This window comes from Elephas maximus, chromosome 5 (assembly GCF_024166365.1).
Source record: "Elephas maximus indicus isolate mEleMax1 chromosome 5, mEleMax1 primary haplotype, whole genome shotgun sequence".
Taxonomy (NCBI): Eukaryota; Metazoa; Chordata; class Mammalia; order Proboscidea; family Elephantidae; genus Elephas; species Elephas maximus.
Window position 1 is genome coordinate 79998190 of NC_064823.1, and position 25748 is coordinate 80023937.

The window sequence follows — 25748 nt, forward strand, 5'->3', positions numbered from 1 at the left end:
TTTTTTCCCTTCCCTCCTTCCCTCCCCTGCCTTTCCCGCGAGCGGACGCGGCAGCGCCTCTGTCTCGCTTTTTCTTATTTTCCCCCCTTTTCCTTTTCTTTTTTTTTTCTTTTTCCCCCCTCCCCCCTTTCACCATTTCCCCTTGGAGGCGCATCCCCCGGGCAGGGGCAGAGCCGGTCTCCCCCTCCGCCTCTCCCCGGCCCCCGCCGCCCTATGGCGAGAGGGAGCCCCCTCCCCACCCGGACACAAGCGGCGGCGGCGGTTGGAGGAGCGGGACAGGCGGTGGCTGCGGCGGCCACAGGTTTGGGGTCATCATGGAACTAATTCGCTGACCGGCCCGACCCACAAGCCGCAGCCGTGCGACCCGTCCCGCTCGAGCGCCTGCGCCCCCAGGCCCGGTCCCCCTCTTCTCCCTCCTCAGTCGGTCCTGTTCTCGTCCCGTGCGCCCTGCAGCCGCGCGCATAGGAAAATGAGGTGGTAACGGGCCCGCGGATGACCCCGCGTCACCACTGTGAGGCCTACAGCTCTGCCGGGGAGGAGGAGGAGGAGGAAGAAGAGGAGGAGAAGGTGAGGGGGCGGGGCGGGCGACTCGACACGTCTCGGTGCCCGGCGCCGGCGCGCTCCGCCTCTGCGCCCCCCGGTCTGCGCCCTTTCCCCACCCCCCGCCGCCTCAGTGCAAGGGGCCCGGCTAGCGCGCACCCCGGCAGATCGCCGTCCCGCCGACCCCTGTCCCGCTTCAAAGGAAACCTTTGGGACGCCTCCGCTCGCCCTCCTGCAGAAACAGCCCGGCACCCGCCCTGCCTAAAAACGTTCTGTTGTGTTCCCTTTCAGGCCAGTTTTTGTGTCAGCGAGTAACTTTTTTTGTAGCAACAGCATGTTACCTGATTTGTAGTGCCTGTTGTAGGCACCGCGAGCCTGTATAAATACACAAGGGGACACCCCCCCCCAACCTTAACCGTCTCTCAGGAGCTACGGGAGATCATTTATATTGGAAGGTAGAGTGAGTGCCAAATGAGTGGGGTGAACCGCCGGTGCTGTGTGTGTGTGTGTGTGTGTGTTGTGGGGGGGTACGGTGGAAGGTAGGAGCAGAATTGCACCCGGAAGAGCAGATGAAGATACCAGAATATTGAAAGGAAGGCAAAGTAGCCTTTGTTGAGCCAGGGGTTAAGTTGCACATCGCTTCCGTGGGAGCGTAGAGAGTGAAAGGTCTTTCTGGAGATAGGGTGGGATCAGACTGTGGAAGTCTTTGACTGTTATACTAAAGTATTTAGATTTTATGCTGTCAGTTGGGTACCACTCAGTGTTAGAGCAGGAGAACATGGCGTTAAATGATAATAATAACACTTGTTGGGGCATATTATCTGCCAGGTACTGTTCTAAGTGGTTTACACTCCTTTATTTCTCAAATGACTCCTTGAAGCAGGTAGCGTATTTACTTTACAGATGAGGAAGGCTGAGGCTCCACAAAGTTTAACTTTCTCTTTAAAAACACAGCTAGAACCCTGTAGCCAGAATTTCTACCTGGGCAGTCTCTTTGCTCTGTGATTTGTGTCCCAAAATGAATTTGTTGAAAATAACAGTGGTGTTATCTACTTATAGCTTTTCTTTTGTCAGTTTTGTTAGGGGAAATAGAAAAGGACAGATACATAGATTAAGAAACATTGGACAGGACTTAGGTTTTAACTATGGGAGTCAGAGGGGTGAAATTCTGAGCCCATGTACTAAGAGTGGTTTCTTAACAAATACTGATGAAAGACACCAGTAGAGAGAATCTGCCTGTGTTGGGAAAGAGCGGTAGAGGTGATTTGCAGTTAGAAAAGTTTCATGTGACGATGTGAATTCCTAGGAGGTTGGAATGGAACTCTAGAATGTGTCTTGGTCAAGAATGGAAGCTGAGAGTGTGCGTACATGTTTTATTCTTGTCGTTTAATGCTCTCAAAATGAAGAGTAAGTGTTAACCTTTCTCTGTACGTTTCTTCACTTGTAAAATGGGTGTGGTCCCTGGGTGGTGCAAATGGTTAAGCATTGGACTACTAAATGAAAGGTTGGCTCTCTAGACCGAACCAGAGGCACTTTAGAATTAAGGCCTGGAGGTCTGCTTCTGAAAGGTCACAGCCTTGAAAACCCTATGGAGCAGTTCTACTCTGCACATGTGGCATCAGCGTGAGTTGGAATGCACTCGATGGCAACTGATCATAACAACAAAATGGGTTTAATAATACCAACTTCATAGGGTTCTGTGAGGATGAAATAAATTAATACAGCTTAGCACTTTGAATAATACCTAACCGAGTAGTAAGCACTGCTTTTGCTTTTTAAGTATTTAAAAAGTGTAATTTTTTATTATTTTTTAGGCATAACGCTAAACTCTGGAGATTGTTTGCAATCAAGGAACTCTAGGTTAGAGAGGAGGGCAGGTCTACAAATATTCAGTTATCATGGAGCAATTAAGTGCAAAAATAGAATTATATCCAACTACAGATTTAGAATTACTATTTGTCTGTCATACTTTGATGGCTTGCATGTTGCTGTGATGCTGAAACTTAAGCTACTGGTATTTGAAATACCAGCAGGGTCACCCATGGTGGACAGGTTTCAGCAGAGCTTCTATACTAAGACAGACTAGGAAGAAGAACCTAGTGCTCTACTTCTGAAAAAACTGGCCAATGAAAACCTTACAGATAGCAGCAGAACATTGTCTGATACAGTGCTGGAAGATGAGTCCCTGAGGTTGGAAGGCACTCAAAATATAACTGGGGAAGAGCTGCCTCCTCAAAGTAGTCAACCAAAGTGACATAGATGTCACTTAGATGTGACATAGCTTTCAGAGCATTCATATGCTGATGGCACATGGCTCAAAAGGACAAAACAGAGCTATAAGCATCCATTAGTAATCGGAACATGAACTGTACAAAGTATGAATCAAGGAAAACTGGAAGCTGTCAGAAATGAAATGGAATGCTTGAAGATTGGTATCCTAGACATTAGTGAGCTGAAATGGATTGGTATTGACCATTTCAAACTGGACAGTCATATGGTCTGCCGTGCTGGGAATGACAAATTGAAGAGGAACGGCATCACATTCGTTGTGAAAAAACATTTCATGCTCTATCTTGGAGTAAAACACTCTCAATGAGAGGATAATATCCATATGCCTATACGGAAGACTCATTACTAAGACTATTATTCAAATTTATGCACCAACCACTAATGCCAAAGATGAAGAAATTGAAGGGCATCCTGAAATTGCTCAAACATACAGTCAAGATGAAGTGATAATTGGTGATTCAAAAGGGAAGGTTGGAAACAAGGAGGATTAGTAGTTGGAAATTAAGGCTGTGGTGATAGAAATGATGCTGGAGATCATATGATAGAATTTTGTAAGACCGACAACTTATTCGTTGGAAATACCTTCTTTCAGCAACATAAATTGCAGCTATACATGTGGACCTGGTGGAATGGAATATACAGGAATCAGATCAGCTATATCTGTGGAAAGAGATGATGGAGAAGTTTAGTGTCATTAGTCAGAACAAGTGCAAGGGCTGACTGGAACAGACTATCAATTGCTAATATGTGAGTTCAAGCTGAAGCTGAAGACAATTAAACAGATCCATGAGAGCCAAAGTACAACTTTGAGTATATCCCACCTCAGAACACTAATGAGCAAAGACCACATGAGTTGAGGAATGACATCAAGGACATCATGCATGAAGAAAGCAAAAGGGCATTAAAAAGACAGGAAAGAAAGGACCGAAATGAATGTCAGAAGAGACTCTGAAGCTTGAATGTAAGGTAGCTAAAGTTAGTGGAAGAAATAATGAAAAGAACTGAACAGAAGATTTCAAAGGGTAGCTCAAGAAGACAAAGTAAGAGTATTATGAAATGTGCAAAGGTGAGGAATTAGAAGACCAAAAGAGAAGAACACATTCAGCATTTCTCAAGTTGAAAGAACTCAAGTTAAAAAAATTCAAGCTTTGAGTTACAGTATTGAAGAGTTCAATGGGCAAAATGGGTTTTTTATGGGCAAAATGTTGAACAGTGCAAAGCATGAAAAGAAAATGCGAGGAATACACAGAATCACTATACCAAAAAGAATTGGTCAACATTCAGCTGTTCCAGGAGGTAGCATATGATTAAGAACTGATGATACTGAAGGAAGAAGAAGTCCAAGCTCCACTGAAGGCATTGACAAGAGACAAGGTTCCAGGAATTGACAGAATACCAATTGAGATGTTTCAACAAATGGATGTAATGCTGGAAGCATTCACTCATTTGTGCCAAGAAATTTGGAAGACACTACCTGGCCAACCAACGGGAAGAGATCCCTATTCATGTGCATTTCAAAGAAAGACGATCCAACACAATGTGGAAATTATCAAACAATACCATTAATATCACATGCAAGTAAAATTTTGCTAAAAATCATTCAAAAATGGTTGAAGCAGTACATCAGCAGGGAACTGCCAGAAATTCAAGCCAGATTCGGAAGAGGACGTGAAACGAAGGGAAATCGTTGCTGATGTCAGATGGAACCTGGCTGAAAGCAGAGAATACCAGAAGATGTTTACCTGTGTTTTATCGACTTTGCAGAGGCATTCAGCAGTGAATCATGACAAATTACGGATAACATTGCGAAGAATGGGAATTCTAGAAGACTTAGTTGTGCTTATGAGGAACCTGTACATAGACAAAGAGGCGGTTCTAACAGAACAAGGGGATACTGCGTGGTTTAAAGTCAGGAAAGGTGTGCGTCAGGTTGTATCCTTTCGTTGTACTTATTCAGCCTGTGTGCCGACCAAATAATCTGATAAACTGCACTATATGAAGAAGAATGTGGCATGAGGATTGGAGGAAGACTCATTAGCAACCTTCAATACGCAGATGACACAGCCTTGGTTGATGAAAGTGAAGATGATTCGAAGCACTTACTGATGAAGATCAAAGACTACAGCCTTCAGTATGGATTATACCTTAACAGAAAAAAACAGAAATCCTCACAACTGGGCCAGTAAACGACATCATGATATATGGAAAAAATCCTGAAGTTGTTAAGGATTTCATTTTACTTGGGTCCACAGTCAGTGCCCTTGGAAGTAGCAGTCAGGAAGTCAAAGGAGATTTATTGTATTGGCCATATCTATTGCAAAAGATCTCTTTAAAGTGTTAAAAAGCAAAGATGTCCCCTTAAGGACTAAGGTGCAACTGACCCACACCATGGTGTTTTGAGTTGCCTCGTATGCATGTGAAAGCTGGACAGTTTATAAGGAAGACCAAAAAGAACTGATGCTTTTCAGTTATGGTGCTGGCGAAGAATATTGAATATACGTGAACTGGCAAAAGAAACCCTGGTGGTGTAGTGGTTAAGTGCTACAGTTGCTAACCAAAAGGTTGGCAGTTCTCTGCCATGCGCTCCTTGGAAACTACAGGGCAGTTCTGCTCTGTCCTATATGGTCACTGTGAGTCGGAATCGACTCGATGGCAGTGGGTTTTGTTTGGTTTTGGCCAAAAGAATGAGCCAGTCTATCTTGGAAGAAGTACAGCCAGAATGCTTCTTAGAAGCAGGGATGACAAGACTTCATCTCACATACTTTGGACATGTTATCAGGAGGTACCAGTCACTGGAGAAAAGACTTCATGCTTGGTAGAGTGGAGGAAGACCCTTGAGGAGATGGATTGGCACGGTGGCTGCAACAGTGGGCTCAAGCATAACAGCGGTCATGAGCATGGCTCAGTGCTGGCTAGTGTTTTGTTCTGTTGTACATAGTGTCACTGTGAGTCAGAACCGGCTTGACGGACTTAAGAACAACCACATATGCATGTGAAAGGTGGGCAATGAATAAGGAAGACTGAAGAAGAATTGACGCCTTTGAATGACGATGTTGGCTCAGAATATTGAATATGCCATGCACTGCCAGAAGAAGAAGCAGATCTGCCTTGGAAGAAGTACCATCAGAATGCTCCTCAGAAATGAGGATGGTGAGACTTCGTCTCAAGTATTTTGGACATGTTATCCGGAGGGACCAGTCCCTGGAGAAGGACATCATACTTGGTAAAGTAGAGGGTCATCAATGAGATGGCTTGACATAGTGGCTGCAACAGTGGGCTCAAGCTTAGCAAAGATTGTGAGGATGGTACAGGACCAGGTAGTATTTCATTCTGTTGTACTTGGGGTTACCGTGAGTTGGAACCAACTGCATGGCACCTAAGAACAATAACATATAGAAAAGCAGGGCCCAACTGCAGAGCCTCAGAGTATTAGTTGCATACTGATCTGAACGACAACGCTATAGGAAGGGTAGTGTTGACCACAGAAGGACATTTCAAGCTTAAAGAACAGGGTGGAGAAAGGCATGGACATTGAAAAAGAGCATGTGGTATTGGAATTAGAAGCACCAGTAGTTTACTATTGCTGGAGCATAGTCAGGGAGGGAATAGTAGGTTCTAGCATGGTCACATTAATGCCTGTTTTCAGAAAAGGAAGAACTAAGTTCCAGAAGTCAGCACCAACACGGCGTTATTACTAGAGTTGGCATTATGACTTAATTAAGTGTAAAAATTCTGTATTAATGAAGTTGTTGAGTTTCTCTTGTTTACTCAGCAGTGTGTGGCACCTTTTTTTAGATGATAGTCTTATAAAAGGTGTGTAAAAAATACCCTGATAGTATAGGTGATTCTGTAAATCATTTTTTTATTTTTTACTGTTTTTAATAAATTCTTAAATTTATTTGTAAGTAATTTCATACATAGAGGAAATCCTTTACCTGGGCTCACCTGTTGTTAACGTTTTACTGTATTTGTTTTATTATTTGTTCTCTCATTGTATATCTACAAATTACATGCATAGTGTCCCTAAATTTTTCCGGGTGTATTTCCTAAGAGTAGGGATATTGTTTTACAGAATCACAATACAGTTGGCAATTTGAGTAAATTAACATTGATTTACTTTAATCTACCCTCTTCCTTCTGCTTGCATTAGGTTTAGTTTGCTCTTTTTCCAGTATCTTAAAGTGAAAGATTATTGATTTGAGATCTTCTTTAATATAGGCATTTACAGCTATAAATTTCTCTCTAAGGATTGCTTTAGCTGTATCTCATAAGTTTTGGTATGGTTCTTCATTTTCATTCATCTCAAAGTATTTTCCAGTTCCCTTTGTGATTTCTTCTTTGACCCGTCCATATGCCTTTGTTTTAAAAAAGCTACTATGACCCCTAATATTTGCAAGTCTTACTGAGAGTCTTAATTATTGGGGATTGTAGAGCAGGAATCCCTTGAACCTGGGTTTATTCCTCCTCATATGAATTACATGTCCCCCTCTGCTTCCATTTATCTTCCCCTAAAAATGTCTTCAAAGGAAGTTGGCTTGTAAGGGAGAAGTAGTCACAAGGGGCAGCCAGCCTCTGAGAAGGCCAATGGGTCCTGTTAACCCACCGTGTTAGGTATAGCTAATGGAATGAAAGAATTAAATAACTTCGAGGTGTTTGACAATAGTTCAGAAATTGCAGACTAAAAATGAGATTTGGAAGAAGCTTTAGAAACCATGAAGTCAAACCTCCATCCAATATAGGTGTTTCTTCTAAATGCCTCTTGACACACGGCTATCCAGTTTATACTTCATTTCTAAGATTAATATTTATCTCAGTTTTAGATGAAATTATGAGCTTGCTCATCTAATTGTGGAGAACCTGAAGAAAAGTACTAAGGTGACAAAGTTGGAATCACTGAACACCTCAGCAGAATACAACGGTGGATTGAATCTAACAAGATTATTTTTTTAAAGAGAGAATACATATGAGGTTCTGAACAAGGATGTGCAAAACAAACAAAAAGTCACATACAGTGGAATGGGGTGGGTGGAGAGGAGTTGACCTAACAGTGTACCTGGGAAAGTCTTAATATTTTTAGTTGACCATAAATTGACTTGGTAGTGTGGTATGGCCTTTAAAAAAAATGGCTAATGATTTAGACTGCATTAATAGTTGAACTGGTACTAATTTAGAAGAGCAGAAATCATGTCATGTGAGGAACCATTGAATGAACTATTAAAAAAAAAAAATTGGTGAGTGTAACATCAGCCTTCAAATATTTGAAGGATTGGCTTGTGAAAGGGAGATTAGACTTTGGTATTTTGATTTTCTTCTTTTTTTTTTTTTGTGGTCCCGAGTATTGAAAGCAGAACGATTGGTTGAATCTCTGTTTCATCAGAGTACTGTGTTGAGGGCATAGTGATAAAAACATGGTACTGGTAGTTGTGACCTCAAAGGAGTTGATAATTTAGTAGATTAGATATAGGGAAGCTGTTCTCAGAGGAGAGAGAAATCATATTTCTTTAGAGAATGAAGAGTTTTTAGAAGAAATTACCTTTGAAATGGGCCTTTAAGGATAGGTATTTCTTTTACCTCTCATTTTACTTTTTTTCTTAGTGTGGGAAGAACTTCATTGTAGAAAATTGCAAAAACTCAGAAGCTTGAGTAAGAAGGAAAAGATCATAATCTAGTTAAGCAAGGCCATCAGCAATAAATTGAATATTCTGCAGTAAATTGAGTCAGGTGAAGTATGTGATGAAGTGATAAAGAGGAATGAGGATAGTAGTTGGACTTGAAGGGTATGTGGAAACTGAAGGCAAGGTTTATTTTTGTTTTTCAATTTTATCAAAATTCTGGGACATTCAGTATGTTAATTCCAGGCATTAAAAAAAAAAAATCCTTAAATGCCACCAATCTGAAGCACGTAACACATGAATGTAGTTGAAGAAGTCAAATAGTTAGATTTGTGATGAAAAACAGCATTACTCTGTGGCAGGCCTTTACCCTTTTCTCACTCCCCAGAGGTTAATCACGCTCAACTTTTAACCTGTTTTTCTTGTTACTTGAGATTATATTTTCAAATAATTTGCCTGACTTAGTCACCTAGTGCTGCTATAACAGAAATCCCACAAGTGGATGGCTTTAAGAAAGAAATTTATTTCTTCACAGTAAAGTAGGCTAAAAGTCCAAATTCAGGGCGTCACCTCTAGGGGAAGGCTTTCTCTCTCTGTCAGCTTTCTCATCAATTTTCCCCCAGACTAGGAGCTTCTCTGGGCAGGGACCCTGGGTCCAAAGAACATGCTCTGCTCCCACCACTGCCTTGTTGGTGGTTTGAGGTCCCCCTGTCTCTCTGCCCCCTTCTCTCTTTTGTATCTCAAAAGAGATTGCCTCAAGACACAATCCAGTCTTATAGATTGAGTCCTGGGTCACTAACACAACTGCCACCCATCCTCCCTCATTAACATCATAGAGGCAGGATTTAAAACATGGGAAAATCACACAATACCAGGAATCATGGCCCAGCCCAATTGCTACACACATTTGGGGGGGGGCAGTGCACATAATTCAGTCCATGGCATTGCCCTACTGTTGTTCTTTGATATTTCAGTTTTAGAGATTAACAAATTCCATAGTATGAAAGCTAAAGATTTGGCTGTCTCATTCTACCCTCTCCCAACACACATACACATGTCCCTTAATCCTTTCAACAGTTTTATCACGATGTTGGTTGAAATCCATTTTTGGTATTTTTATTGTTACCATGTAAATATTATGGTATATTAATGATTATATTTCATTGTATAATTTTTTTTAATTATCGTTTGCTGAGCATTCATCAAATCTAGCTGTCTTTTCACATTCTTTAACAGCCTGTCAATTCAATTTTCTACACACAGTCAAACCTCTCAAAGCTGTAGTTTCTTTTTTTTAAACCTAGAGATATCTATCTTGGACTCTCAGTTGCTGTGCACTGATTGGCACTGTTGCTTTTTAGACTTGCTGTTCAGCTGTACTTGGAGACCCTTTCACCATAATTCTGTGAATTGTCTTTGCTTCTCTACTCTGTTAGATCTGTTTCCTGGATTCTGTGCCTTTTTCTTGATTTACTCCCTTATTTTGAAAATATACATTCTTGAGTAGCTTTTTGGAAAAGGGCACACAGAAAATAAAAATCGAGACCTTACGTGTCTGGAAGCTCTTTATTCCTGTATTTTCACTGAGAGCTTGGCTGGGTATTGAATTTATTTCAGAAATTCTAAATTTTGAAGGATTTGTCCATTTGTCACTTAGCTTCCACTGTTACGGTTGAGAAATCTGATGTCTTATCCTTTTTATATGACCTGTTTTATGTTTGTAGATTCTATCGCTGTGACCTGTTTAAGAGCTTCATCTGTGGCCTGTCACAATGCTGTGCCTTAATATGGGTTTTTTGTCACTCATCATGTTAGATATTTTCATCTGGACACACTTGGCCTTCCATTCTAGATTTGGAGGGAATGAGGGTGGTAAATTATTTCCTAGATGATTTCCCTTCTGTAGATCTTCTATCCTTTCTTTTTGGAACTCAGTTTGGTCCAGCTGTATTAGAACTATAATTTTCTTAGCTTTTCTTTCCTGTTTTTCCATTTATTTCCCTTTTTGTCCTACCTTCAGAATAACTGAGTTTCAAATTTAAAGTGAGAAATGTTTTAGATAACCGGTTATTGTAACATTTTAATGTATGTTTTAAAGAGCTGTAAAATTCTGGACTGCCTCGTTACTTTGTTTTATGAATTGCTTAATAAGTAGCAACATACACACATACACATGCTGTACTTATTCTATAATTAAATAAAGAGCATTGTTTATATTTGATTTTATAGGTAGCTACATCATACTGGGTGACAGGCAGATCCAAAGGATATCATGAAGTTTCCAGGACCTTTGGAAAACCAGAGATTGTCTTTCCTGTTGCAAAAGGCAATATCTAGGGAAGCCCAGATGTGGAAGGTGAATGTGTGCAAAATGCCTACAAATCAGGTAATGATTTCTCTTTTCAGTCTAGATAGTTGAGTTTTATTAGAAATACATGTACTGTTGTCGAATACAATAAATAATATCTTGACAGCTACACTGGAGAAATATGTACAGTTAAATGATATTCTCTATTCATTTAATTTCTATCTGAAACAAAAGGAGTTATCTGCTTTTGACTGTTTCGTTGTTTTCTAAGTTGCAGCTTTAGGAGTAGTTATCTCCTTTCTCCTTCCTCCTGGCCTAATATTGACAGTAGTAAGCTTTCTTTGTTTCCAGATGTGTAGTTAGCCATGGAGGCTGAATATCTTCATACCATTGTCTTTAGTGGACGGAAAGTCACTCTACCATGCATCAATATTTATAAGGGTTTCAAGCAAACTACTAAGGTAATACCAATGTGGAAAACTTTTTGGGAGACAGCTCACCTCTGAATTACTACTGGCTGTATGACTCCATGGCACTGGGTTTTCTGTTTTTTTTTTTTTAATATGTCTTTTAAAGATTGCTATACTTCTGTTAAATAGTTATTTTTTACAACTAACGGTGAAGTTTTTCCTCTCTAAAACTTCTTGTACATCTTGAGTATCTTTTTATCCCTAGTTCCTAACACCATTGTTCACATACACAGTAGTGGCCAATAAATTTTTTTTATTAAAGTATGAGTGAATGACAAATATTTAACCCCTACTGTGTTGGTTTAGGTTATTCTTTGCTCATAGGTTATTGAATTGAAATTTATATGTTCTGCTCTACTTCCATCATTCTTCTCCACAAGCTGAAGAAGTATGTTTTGTATTTACTGTTACTAATTCGTCATGTAGTAAATTGAAGACTAGTTGACCTGAATGAGTACCTTCTATGCTAGGAGCAATTATATGTGCTATCTCATTTCATGAATGAGATATTAAGCAGTAGTTGAATGTCAACAGGCAGTAGTTCCAGTTTGCTTAAGACTAGTGCATAGAAGTGGTGATAGCAGAAATTCTTGTCTCATTTCCGTTCTGAACGGGTAGGCCCTTAGTCTTTCTCCCTTGAGTGTAACATTGGTTGTTGGTTTTTCCTAGACGTCCCTTAATCATGTTGTGGAACTTCCCTTCTATTCCTATCTTGTCGAGACTTTTTATCAGGAAAGAGTGTTGGATTTTGTCAAATGCCTTGTGATGGTTAGGATTGTGTGCCAGCTTGGTTGGGCCATGATTCTCAATGTTTATATGCATTCAGCCCCATGATGGAATCTGCTGTGAGTAGTCAATAAGTTGAAAGGGAGTTTCCTTGGGTGTGTGGCCTGCATCCAAATGTAAGTGGGTATTCTGCTTTTTGCATGCACTGGATCCTGTAGCCACTTCCTGTTTATCTGACCTCCAGTTTTTGGGACTTGAACTAGCAACTTACCTGCCAATCTTAGGATTCGTCGATCTTCATAGCCTGTAAACAAGAGCCCTGCTTTCTGACCTGCTAATCTTGGATTTGCAAGCCCGTGCAGCTGCATGAGTCAGGAGAAGCCTCTATTGTGATCCATGGACTTGGGATGTTCCAGCCTCTACAATCGCATGAGCTGTTTCCTTCATAGAAATCTTTCTATGCATGTATTTATGCACTTTACTGGTTTTACTTCTCTAGAGAACCCAGCCTAAGATGTGTGGTACCAAGAGCGGTTTTAGAGAAACAAAATCATAAGGATGAGTTTTCTAAATTGGTTCTCAAGTCTGGTTAGTCTTAAAGATGTTGATGACTCTGCTTCTAGCAGTGAAGAGGGCACTGCTAATTCATGGCATGAGGTGGTGATAAAATGTGCAAAATATCACCACCAATAGATCAGGTATTGGTGAAAGGCAAGGCTCTGGGTAAAGACGTGTGCTATCTAGAATTTTGTCATAATGAGACGTATAAGGAAACTGGTTGGTCAATGCTACTTTCCCTAGGCAAACTGGTGAAAGAAACAGATGCACTCAGGGCTTCAGAGTCAGAGCTCAAATGCTGCATAAACTACCTCAGAGGTTCCATTTGTGCTTTGAAAGAAGGCGTTATTTGTAGTAACAGAGCTGGTATTGCCGAAAACCAAACCCATGGTCTTACTGAAAGAGTGGCTATATTACAATGCCAGCTCAATTGCCAACCTCGAGGTGTCTGAAGTTATAGTGAGGGCATTGATTGGGAAGAGATGGGATCCTGAAACTTGGGATAGGGACATACGGGCAGATAATCAGGAAGCTGTAGAAACTGAGCCCCTAAATTTCATTGAATCACTCCTGCCAATAGCACCACTCCCATCTGAAGAGATTACTTCATGTTTGCTACACCACCCTGCCCAGAAAAACCATTAGCCCCACCGTTCCCATCTAACGAGATTAGCCCTAGCCCAGCTGCCTCTGAAGAGCCCTTGCCTGAGTCATTGCCTGGGGCATCGCCTGAGGAAGGTGCTTTACAAGACAATGTTGTGAATGTTCTCAGTACAATTCCACACTACCGGTTCTGGCTTCCAGACTTATAACTAGACTTAAGTCCCAGTGAGCCCCAAAAGGTGAAGTACAAAGTGTGACCCAGGAGGAGGTATGCTGCACTCCAGAAGAACTGCTTGACTTTTCTAATATGTACAGAGTCTTGGGGAATATGTGTGGGAATGGCTATTAAGGGTATGGGATGATAGTGCAGAGAACATAAAGATGGATCAGTTTGAATTTATGGATACGGGTCCACTAAGCACAGATCCTTCATTCAGTGTTTCAGCTCGAGAAGTTAGGAAAGGATCTGATAGTTTATTTGGTTGGGTTGCTGAGTGTGGAGTATGCAGTGGCCTACACTAAATCAAGTACCAGACCTGCTGTGGTATACTGTAGAAGGTATACAGAGGCTTAGGGAATTGGTATGGAAGAGTGGATTTATCAGGTTAGACCCACAGACCCACACATGGAGTGCCCAGAGGACACACCTTTTACCACAACTGTGAGGAACAAACTTGTGAAGGGAGCTCCAGCATCCTTGAAGACTGCTGTGATTGCTATTTCAGATTTGAAGGTGGGAACTGCCCTAACTGAATTAAGACACCTAACTACAATGGGGCTGAGCAGACCTTGTGGTAGTAGGGGCCAAATGGCAGCACTCAATTGATAAAGACAAGGTGGACGTAGTTACAGTAATGGGCAGCAGAGTCAAAGCTGTAATCAGAATAGTCTGACTCCTGTGAACTTACAGCGCTGGCTACTTAGTCACCCTGAGGGTAACCAAAACCAAAACCAAACCCAGTGCCGTCGAGTAGATTCAGACTCATAGCGACCCTATAGGACAGAGTAGAACTGCCCCATAGAGTTTCCAAGGAGTGCCTGGTGGATTTGAACTGCCGACCCTTTGGTTAGCAGCCGTAGCACTTAACCACTACGCCACCAGGGTTTCCCCTAGGGGTAAAGTAGATAGGAAATCTAAATATTTACTTGATATGTACAAACAGATGGATTCTAAGTCAGGTGAACGGCAGTGTAACTTGAATCGCCAGAAGAGAGAGTCATGGTCCCTCAATCAATTTCCAGACTTGAACGAGTTTAAAAACCCACAACCCCTTGAATGAAGGGGAGGCCGAGTCCCCTTGAGGAAGGACTCTAGTACACTGCCCAAAATTTATACTGTTAATCTATCTTCCAGGCTTCCCCAAAGGGACCAATGGCCTTTTATGAGAGTGACTGTTCATTGGGGAAAAGAAAATAATCAGATTTTTGGGGGATTACTGGATACTGGCTCTGAACTGACACTAATTCCAGGAGACCTAAAACATCACTGTGGTCCACCAGTCAGAGTGGGGGCATATGGAGGTCAGGTTATTAGTGGAGTCTTGGCTCATGTCCATCTCACGGTAGGTCCAGTGGGGTCCCAAAACCATCCTGTAATCATTTCCCCAGTTCCAGAATGCATAATTGGAATAGACATACTTAGCAACTGGCAGAAACCCCCATGTTGGATCTCTGACAAATGGAGTAAGGGCTATTACGGTAGGAAAAGCCAAATGGAAGTCATTAGAACTGCCTCTACCTAGGAAAATAGTAAACAAAAAGCAATACCGCATTCCCAGAGGGATTGCAGGGATTACTGTCACCATCAAGGACTTAAAGTTTAAGATGCAGGGATGGTGATTCCCATCACATGCCCATTTAACTCACCAATTTGGCCTGTGCAAAAAACAGATGGAGCTCGGAGAATGACAGTAGATTATCAAGAGCTTAACCGGGTGGTGACTCCAACTGCAGCTGCTGTTCCAGATGTAGTTTTATTGCTTGAGCAAATTAATACATCTCCTGGTACCTGGTGGTAACACAGCTGTTGACCTGGCTAGTGCCATTTTCCTATACCTGTTTGAAAGGACTATGTGAAACAGTTTACCTTCAACTGGCAAGGCCAGCAATACACCTTCAGTTGCCTACCTCAGGGCTACATCAACTCTTTAGCCCTGTGTCATAATTTAGTCCGCAGGGACCTTCATAGCCCTTCCCTTCCACAAGATGTCACACTGGTCCATTACATTGATGACATTTTGCTGATTGGATCTAGTAAGGAAGAAGTGTGACTCATGACATTTTGCTGATTGGATCTAGTAAGGAAGAAGTGTGACTCAGGACTTACTGGTAAAATATTGTGTGCTAGAGGCTGGGAGATAATCCCACAAAAATTCAGGTACCTTCTACCTCAGTGAAATTTTTAGGGGTCTCAGTGAAGGATAAGTTATTACGTCTGGCTGCTTCCGCAACTGAAAAGGAGGCAGAACACCTAGTGGGCCTCTTTGGCTTTTGGATTTAAGTCTAAAGTCTATTTTGTCAGAAATTAATATTGCTACTCCTCTTCTTTTTTGCTTATTGTTTGCTTGATATACTTTTTTCCATCCTTTGAGTTTTAGTTTGTTTGTGTCTCTAAGTCTAAGGTGTGTCTCTTGTAGGCAGCATATAGATGGATCGTGTTTCTTTATCCAGTCTGTGACTCTCTGTCTCTTTATTGGTGCATTTAGTCCATTTACATTCAGGGTAATTATAGATAAATAAGTTTTTAGTGCTGTCATTTTGATGCCTTTTTATGTGTGTTGTTGACAATTTCATTTTTCCACATACTTTTTTGTGCTGAGGCGTTTTTCTTAGTAAATTGTGAGATCCTCACTTTCATAGTGTTTGACTTTATGTTAGTTGAGTCGTTACGTTTTTCTTGGTTTTTGTCTTGAGTTATAGAGTTGTTATACCTTTTTGTGGTTACCTCATTATATACCCCTATTTTTCTAAGTAAAAACCTAACTTGTATTGTTCTATATCGCCTTGTATCACTCTCCATATGGCAGTTCAATGCCTCCTGTATTTAGTCCCTCTTTTTGATTATTGTGATCTTTTACCTATTGACTTCCATGATTCCCTGTTATGTGTATTTTTTTTTTAATTAATCTTAATTTGTTTGTTTTTGTGATTTCCCTATTTGAGTTGATATCAGGACGTTCTGTTTTGTGACCTTGTGTTGTGCTGTTATCTGATATTATTGGTTCTCTGACCAAACAATATCCTTTAGTATTTCTTGTAGCTTTGGTTTGGTTTTTGCAAATTCTCTAAACTTGTGTTCATCTGTAAATATCTTAATTTCGCCTTCATATTTCAGAGAGAGTTTTGCTGGATATATGATCCTTGGCTGGCAGTTTTTCTCCTTCAGTGTTCTGTATATGTGGTCCCATTCCCTTCTTGCCTGCATGGTTTCTGCTGAGTAGTCAGAACATATTCTTACTGATTCTCCCTTGAAGGAAACCTTTCTTTTCTCCCTGGCTGCTTTTAAAATTTTCTGTTTATCTTTGGTTTTGGTGAGTTTGATGATAATATGTCTTGGTGTTTTTCTTTTTGTATCAATCTTAAATGGGGTTCGATGAGCATCTTGGATAGATATCCTTTCGTCTTTCATGATGTCAGGGAAGTTTTCTGTCAGAAGTTCTTCAACTATTTTCTCTGTGTTTTCTGTCCCCCCTCCCTGTTCTGGGACTCCAATCACCCTCAGGTTATCCTTCTTGATAGAGTCCCACATAATTCTTAGGGTTTCTTCATTTTTTTTAATTCTTTTATCTGATTTTTTTTCAGCTATGTTGGTGTTGATTCCCTGGTCCTCCAGATGTCCCAGTCTGCATTCTAATTGCTCGAGTCTGCTCCTCTGACTTCCTAGTGTGTTGTCTAATTCTGTTATTTTATTGTTAATCTTTTGGATTTCTACATGTTGTCTCTCTATGGATTCTTGCAACTTATTAATTTTTCCAGTATGTTCTTGAATAATCTTTTTGAGTTCTTCAACAGTTTTATCAGTGTGTTCCTTGGCTTTTTCTGCAGATATCCTAATTTCATTTGTGATATCATTAAGCATTCTGTAAATTAGTTTTTTATATTCTGTATCTGATAATTCCAAAATTGTATCTTCATTTGGGAAAGATTTTGATTCTTTTGTTTGGGGGGTTGGAGAAGCTGTCACGGTCTGCTTCTTTAAGTGGTTTGATATGGATTGTTGTCTCCGAGCCATCACTGGGAAACTAGTTTTTCCAGAAAATCCGCTAAAAAAAAACAGCAGTCAGATCCCTATCAGAGTTCTCCCTCTGGCTCAGGCTATTCAGATGTTAATGAAGCCGCCTGGGGAGGGTGGGGGAGGGAACAGAGAGATAGGAGAGTAGCACCTCAGAATATAGCCAGAGTTGCTTGTCTTGCTTGGAATGACTATTATATCTGAGATTCCCGCGGGCGCGTCGCCTATGTGTGCTGGCTGTGTGGAGATTGCCCCCAGGGGGTCTGGCCCGCTGGAGTCACGGTCAGATCCTCCGCTTCCAGCCCCACGCCCAGCGTCAAGGCTCCCCTACTGGGACGGTGCACTCTCGACTCCAAAATCAGTCGCTGCCTCCCGGGGACTTCTCGTCCCTCCAGCCGCGTGGCCGTGCCGCCCCCGTGAACCAGGTGGGCCCCCTCCCGGGGTTAGTTCAGATGGGTGGAGTAGCTCCCCGTGCTTGTGCCGCGACCGAGTGTCCCGGCTGGAACGCTGTTCTCCCCGCTCCAATACCAGTCGCTGCCTCCCGGGGACTTCTCCTACCGGCTGCGTCCTACGCCGCCCGCGCGACCCGGCTGGTCACCTTCCCGGGGTTAGTTCAGGGGGTGGAGCAACTCTCCGTGTTTATGGCGTACCTGCGTGCAGTCCAAATCCCTGCGGGACGGTTCCCCGGCTCGGATGCTGCTCTTTCTGCTCCAAGATCAGTCACTGCCTCCCGGGGACTTCTCCTAACGGCTGCGTCCCACGCCGCCCGTGGAACCGGCTAGTCCCCCTCCCGGGGTTAGTTCAGGGGGGTGGAGCAGGTCTCTGTGCTTGTGCCGTACCTGACTGGTACGCTGGCTCCAGGCTCTGGAAACAATCGCTGCTTCCCCGTATTAGTTCGTTCTCCGTCTCTAAATCTGTGTTTGTTGTTCAGGGTTCGTAGATTGTTATGTATGTGATCGATTCACTTGTTTTTCCGTGTCTTTGTTGTAAGAGGGATCCGAGGTAGCGTCTGCCTAGTCCGCCATCTTGGCTCCGCCCCTCGTTATTTTTTCCTCTTTGGCTTTTGGAAGCAACATATTCCTCATCTGGACGTGCTACTCTGTCCCATTTATCATGTGACTTGAAAAGCTGCTAGTTTTTTTTTTTTTTAATTTTATTGTGCTTTAAGTGAAAGTTTACAAATCAAGTCAGTCTCTCACACAAAAACTCATATACACCTTGCTACACACTCCCAATTACTCTCCCCTAGAGACAGCCCGCTCTCTCCCTCCACTCTCTCTTTTCGTGTCCATTTCGCCAGCTTCTAACCCCCTCCACCCTCTCATCTCCCCTCCAGGCAGGAGATGCCAGCATAGTCTCAAGTGTCCACCTGATCCAAGAAGCTCACTCCTCACCAGAAAAGCTGCTAGTTTTGAGTGGTGCCCAGAACAAGAGAAGGCTCTGCAACAGGTTCAGGCTGTTGTGTGAGCTGCTCTCCCATTTGGGCCATATGATCCAGCTGATTCAGTAGTGCTCGAAGTGTCCGTGACAGAGGTGCTGTTTGGGGTCTTTGGCATGCTTCTTTTGGTGAATCACGGCATAGACCCTTAGAATTTTGGAGCAAAGCCCTGCCATCCTCTGCGGATAACTACTCTCTTTTTGAGAAACAGCTTTTGGCTTGATACTGGGCCTTAGTAGAGGCTGAATGCTTAACCATAGGGCACCAAGTCACCATGTGGCCTGATTCGAGATCGGGCCTGAACAGAACCTGAAGGCCCAAGTAAGCTGCATGAGAAAGTGGCTCAGATGACTGTGGTCTCCACTCCTTTCATATTACCTTCCATCTCCCAGTCTGCATCTATGGCCTCATGGGGAGTTCCTTATGATCAGTTGACTGAAGAAGAAAAAACTTGTGTGTAGTTTACAGATGGTTCTGTGAGATAGGCAGCAGTAGCAAGTGGACAGTGGCAAGCAGTACAGCCCCTTTCTGGGACCTCCCTGAAGGACAGTGGTAAAGGGAGATCTTCCCAATGGGCAGAACTTTGAGCAATGCACGTGGTTGTTCCCTTTGCTTGGAAGGAGACAAGGCCAGATGTGCAGTTGTGTACTGATTCATGGGTTGTGGCCAGTGGTTTGGCTGGATGGTCAGGGGCATGATTTGGAAAATTGGATACAAGGATTTATGGGGAAGAGGTATATGGATAAACCTCTTTAAATAGGCCAAAAAAGCAAAGATGTTTGTGTCTCACGTGAATGCTCACTGAAGGATGACCTCAGCAGAGGATGGTTTTTAACAGTCGTGAATAGAATGACGCGTTCTGTGGAAACCGGTCATCCTCTTTCCCTAGCTACTCCCATCATTGCTCAGTGGGCTCATGAACAAAGTGGCCAGGTGGCAGGGTTAGAGGCTATGCATGGGCCCAGCAACATGGACTTCTACTCACCGTGACTGACTTGACTACAGCTACTGCTAAGTGGCCAATCTACCAGCAGCAGAGGCCAACACTGAGTCCCTGTATGGCACCATCCCTCAAGGTGATCACTTAGCAACCTGGTGGCAAGTTGATTACATTGAACCACTTCCATCATGGAAGTGGGCACCTTTTTGTCCTTACTGGAATAGACACTCTGGATATAGATTTGCATTGCCTGCACGTAATGCTCTGCCAAAACTACCATCTGTGGACTTACAGAATGTCTCATCCACTGTTGTGGTATCCGTCTTGGTCATCTAGTGCTGCTATAACAGAAATACCACAAACGGACAACTTTGACGAACAAATTTATTTTTTCACAGCCTAGTATGCTAGAAGTCCAAATTCAGGGCATCAGGTTTCCCTCTCGGCTCTAGGGGAAGGTTACTGTCATCAGTCTTCCCTTGGTCTGGGAGCATCTCAGTGCAGGAACCTCAGGTCCAAAGGACGCACTTTGCTCCCAGCCCTGCTTACTTGGTGGTATGAGGTCCCCATGTGTCTTGGCTCACTTCCCTCATTTATATCTCAAAAGAGACTGGTCCAAGATACTATCTAATTTTGTAGATCTCATCAGTATAACTACCACTAAGCCATCTCAGGAATCCCAGGTGGCATAGTGATTAAGAGCTATGGTTGCTAACCAAAAGGCTGGCAGTTCGAATCCACCAGGCGCTCCTTGGAAACCTGGTGGGGCAGTTCTACTCTGTCCTGTAGGGTCGCTATGAGTCAGAATCGACTCGATGGCAACGGATATAAGCCATCTTCTTACATCATAGTGATAGGATTTACAATATGTAGGAAAACTACATAAAATGGTGGACAGTGATACAATACTGGGAATCAGGACTTAGCCAAGTTGACAGATAATTGGGAATATGATTCAATCCATGACATTCCACCCTTTGGCCCCTCAAAATTCATGTCCTTGCCACGTGTAAAACATATTTGCCCCATCATATCATAGCAAAAGTCTTAATTCCAAGTCCAAAATCTTAAAGTTCCTCATCTGTGAAATCCAGAATGTGTAAGTTATCTGCTTCCAAAGTACAGTGGCAGAACAGGCACAAGCTAGACATTCCCGTTACAAATGAGAGAACCTCGAGGGAAAGAAGGGATAACAGGTGCCAGGCAAGTCAGAAGAGCACATTACATTAGCCCTCAAAGGTCTGAAAATAATCTTTTGTTCTCTGAAACTGTTTACATAATGGCCCTGCTCTTGAGACTCCAGGTATTGGCCACACTCTCCAGATTCTGAGTGGAGGCCTCTTGGCGCTGGGCTTCAGCTCCACTTTCCAGGCCCACTGGGGTGGCAACTCTGCTCCCTTGGCTTTAGGTGCACCATTCTCCTGTTCCATCTGAGTGGCAACTACACTGTTAGGAACACCGAGGCCATGGCTCCACCCTTTGAAACCCCAGAGGTCCTGGCCATGACTTTTGAGAGTGAGGCAGGTCGGCTTCCTGTGTTCCTTGTCTCTTCAACTTCTGCTTCCTGGTTTCTTGACCTCTCAGCTCCTTGGGCCTCACACCGACATCTGCCCAGCTGGGGCAAGTATTCCAAAGCTCTGTAGCTCCACCGGTAAGTGCCTGGAGACACCCCACTCCGCTAGTAAACTTGGGCCAGAAGGCACTCAGCCCTCTTGCTCCGTGGGTCAGCAAGTCTAGCTCCACCGATAAGTACCCGTAGGCACCCCACTCTGCCAATCCTGTGCACAGGCACTGCTCTTGCTCCGTGGGTTGGCTCCAGTGCTGTCTGGCACTGGTCAGTGGGGTCTGCTGGTGCTGGTTCTCCGTTGCTGCCAGTCCTCTATCCATTCACAGTTTCGAAACTGCGTCCACATTTTGTGTATCTGTTAGAGCAGCACCCCACTCCTGGTACCAAAATCTGTTTTGGTTATCCAGTGCTGCTATAACAGAAATACCACAAATGGATGGTTTAACAAAGTGAAATTTATTTTTTCACAATCTGAAAAAAAAGTAGGCTAGAAGTCCAAATTCAGGGCACCAACTCAGGGGGGAGGCTTTCTTTCTCTGTTAGCTCTAGGGGAAGGGCATTGTCATCAATCTTCCCTTGGTCTTGGAGCATTTCAGTGCAGGAACCTCAGGTCCAAAGGATGCACTCCGCTCCTGGCACTGCTTTCTTGGTAGTATGAGGTCCCTGTGTCTCTCGACTCACTTCTCTCTTTTATATCTCAAAAGAGACCAGCACGAGACACTAATCTTGTACATCTCATCAGTACAACTGCCACTGATCTATCTCATTACATCATAGCGGTAGGATTTACAACATATAGGAAAATCACATAAAATGGTGGGCAGTCACGATACTGGGAATTAGAATCTAGCCAAGTTGACGCATCGTTTTGGGGGACACAATTCATGGCACTATTCCACACGGCATTTCCTCTGGTCAAGGGACTCACTTCACAGCAAATGAAGCATGGCAGTGGACCCGTGGTTGTGGAATTCACTGAACTTACCATGTTCCTCATCATCCTGAAGCAGCTGGCTTGATAGAATGATGGAATGGTCTCCTAAAGACACAGTTGTGGTGCCAGCTAGGTGCCAGTACTTTGCCCGGTTCTCAGGGTCTGTATATGCTCTAAACCAGTGTCGAGTATATGGTGCTTTTTCTCACATAGCCAGAATTCATAGGTCCAGTAATCAGGGCACCTAAATGGTAGTGGCACCACTCACTATCACCACTAGTGACCCACTGTCAAGGTATTTTTGTAAGTGTAGTATGCTAATTTTCTTTTACAGCAACGTGTAAAAAAAAAAAAAATTGGCATAAGCAGCTCTTTTGAAAATACCTTGGGGGGAAGGTGTAGTGGTTGGCAAACAAAAAAAAAAAATTGGCATAAGCAGCGCTTTTGAAAATACCTTGGGGGGAAGGTGTAGTGGTTGGCAAACAAATGTAGAAGGTGTGTGTTATTTGCATAAAAATATGTATTCCTTCCTCTTACATATTTTGGAAGAGTTTGAGCAAGATTGGTGTCAGTTCTCTGAATGTAAGATAAAATTCTCCAGTGAATCTGTCCAGGGCTTTTCTTGGGTGGGTGGGAGGTGGGGATTAGGGAGAGGGAGGTGTTTTTATTACTGATTCAGTTTCTTCTTTTATCTTGGGTCTGTTGAGATTTTCTATCTCATTTTGTGCTAACATAGGTAGGTTATGTATTTCTAGGAATTTTTTGTTTGTTTTTTAATTCATTAGAGTACGGCTTTTCATAGTATTCTGTTATACTTTATTTTTGTTGGATCTGTTGTAATAGCTCCAATTTCATTTCTTTGGTTATTTTTATCCTCACTATTTTTCTTTGTCAGTCTAGCTAGTGGCTTGTCAGCTTTATTGATCTTTTCAAAGAACCAACTTTTTTAGTTTTGCTAATTTTCTCTATTTCTGTTACATTTATTTTTGCATTGATCTTTGTTGTTATTTCCTTTCTCTTGGTCTTTTTCTAGTTCCTGAAATTGTAGAGTTAGACTGTTGATTTAGGATTTCTTCTTTTTTGAAGTAGGTGTTTATTGCTATGAATTTCCCTCTGATGATTGCCTTAGCCATATCTCATAGGTTTTGGTATGTTGTTTTCATTTTTGTTTAATTTCTTCATTTTTCAACTTAAAGTATTTTTTTAATTGCACTCTTGATTTCTTTCTTGAGTCAGCATCTAACCAACAATAATATACTTTTACAACCTGGTCTTTGAAAGTGATATTCTAATAAGATTGCAGTATATTGATATATTAACATTTAATCCAGTCTATTTCTATAGACGATTACAGAACAGTATCAGAACTAAGAGGGAACAACTTCTTGAGGATTTGCCTTTACTAAAGCCAAGTAAAAGCGAGACTTAGTACTTGTAAGACATGCGATGGTTTGGTCAGGTGAGGATAATAGCTAATTTGGGAATGGCGGTAAGGAGCTATAGGTACTTGAACTGCTTGCCAGAGTAATCCCACAGTATGCTTCTGTGTTCAAATTCTTATTCCTTCATGATTTGTCACTCTCAGAGATTGGCTTTTCTACTTCCCTTTCTAACCATCATCTTCCTCTTTTCTGACTCCTGGTAGAAAACACAATCTTGTCCCTAAACTATACATGTATCTTTTTCCCAACTTTCTTAATTTTTTTTTGACTGCTAGTGAAAATGGAAAAGTAAAATATATTTAAGCTAATTATGGGTCTTCCCTCTAGTGTTTCCGCCTCTTTATTCCTTTCCTTTCCTATACCGTAAGGCCGTTCTCTCAGAATTCTCCTTTAATTTGCACCTTCTAACCCCCAGTTTGGAAGCCTTGGTGGCATAGTGGTTAAGAGCTACAGCTGCTAATGAAGAGGTTGGCAGTTCGAATCTACCAGGTGCTCCTTGGAAACCCTGTGGTGCAGTTCTGCTCTGCCTTATAGGATCACTGTGAGTTGGAATCGACTCAGTGGCAATGGGTTTGGCTTTTTTTTGAGGAGCCTTGGTGGCGCAGTGGTTAAGTGCTCAGCTGCTAACCCAGAGGTTGGCAGTTCAAACCCACCAGCTGCTCCGTGGGAGAAAAATGTGACAGTTTGCTTTTGTAATGAGTAAAACAAACAAAAAAAAAGGAGACCTGTTACATCAGGTTGATTCTGACTCATAGTGACCCTAAAGGATAGCATAGAACTGCCCCATAGGGTTTCCAAGGCTGTAGTCTTTACGAAGAGGAGCTCTGATGGTGTAGTGGTTAAGCGCTCGGCTTTGAACCAAAAGGTTGGCAGTTCAAACTCACCAGCTGTTCCATGGGATAAAGATTTAGCAGTCTGCTTCCATAAAGATTTACAGCCTTGGAAACCCTTTGAGGCAGTTCTGCCCTGTCCTATAGGGTCGTTATGAGTCAAGATCAACTCGATGGCAGTGGGTTTTTAATCACTCCCCTTGTAGTGCTCCTACAGTGTTCTGTACTTGCCTTAAAATAGCACTTACCACACAGTATTATAATTTCTTGGTGATTTGACTGAGTTCTCTTGGGGTACAGTTGTATAATTTTTATTGGCATAAAGTAGACTTAGTAAACATTTGTAAAAATGAACGTTGATTAGCATCTCTGTAATTCATCCAGGTTCCTTGGCACTTGTAATTTAGAGATGTTCTTTCGTATAATAATAGTATTCAGATGTATAACAGTCAATTCACATGTATTTGTGGTGGTTGTATGAAGTTCACTGCAAACATTAGCAAATACTAAACCACTGCTTCTAATTAGGAATACAGTGTTAGGCTCCTGTGAGTCTCTTGTCATCATTTTTGTCAACTGATCAATACGTAACCTTTTTTTAAATGTGTGTTTCTGCTTAAAGACACCTTAGTTAATGTATATTATTGATTCATTAACTTTGAGCTCATGGCCAGCAGCACTAAAACTCATGCCTTAACAAAGCTTATCGGACGTATATACTTTCTCCGTAAGGCACATCACAGCCTTCTTGTACCTGTGGACACTAGACAGTACTTTCTCACTATACTTGGGGGTCATTTTAAGAAATGAAATCATCAACAAAAAGCAAAAAAAAGCTGGCATTAAATAGACTGTAAAAAGGAAACTTGTTTACATCATGAAAGTTGAAACAAGAAAGCAGAGCACTGCCTCGTTGAACCTTAGATGGGAACGTGCACGTCTAGTGATTCAAATTTTTTCACCACTCTGTGCCTGTCTGCAAAGGATTTCAAAACTACTAATACAGTAAAACCTGAGAAAGCCAGAACCTTTGTAAGGTGGAAGTCTTCAGAGAAGGAAAAGTTAAACATTTTCCACTAAAACGATTCCTTCAGCCTAATAAACATTCTCTGAAAGCGGGAACCTGTGAGACACTGACGGAATCAGAAAGTCGTTGGTATTGGAACCCAAATACGAGGAAGTGCAGATGTGAAAGCTGGAAATAGTTCCAGGAAGTACAAGGGTCAGAGATGAAAGCTCAGTTTTATACTTTCTTTTACG

At 42.3% G+C, this 25748-nt stretch overlaps 1 protein-coding gene across 5 annotated transcripts in view; it reads left to right on the forward strand.

Annotated features, from left to right (window-relative positions):
- The first annotated feature begins 4 nt into the window (after positions 1–4).
- The window catches only part of CCNI (cyclin I), a 46057-nt gene continuing 20313 nt past the window's right edge, over positions 5–25748 (forward strand). For 3 of the 5 annotated variants that reach the window (XM_049885971.1, XM_049885973.1, XM_049885975.1), the window contains exons 1-2: positions 478–567; positions 10671–10827. In XM_049885971.1, the coding sequence (XP_049741928.1) occupies positions 10714–10827 (114 nt within the window). In that variant the 5' untranslated portion in view covers positions 478–567; positions 10671–10713. Of the gene's footprint in view, positions 568–10670; positions 10828–11100; positions 11211–25748 lie in introns of those variants that run through there. The other 2 variants (XM_049885972.1, XM_049885974.1) reach the window with 2 other exon arrangements.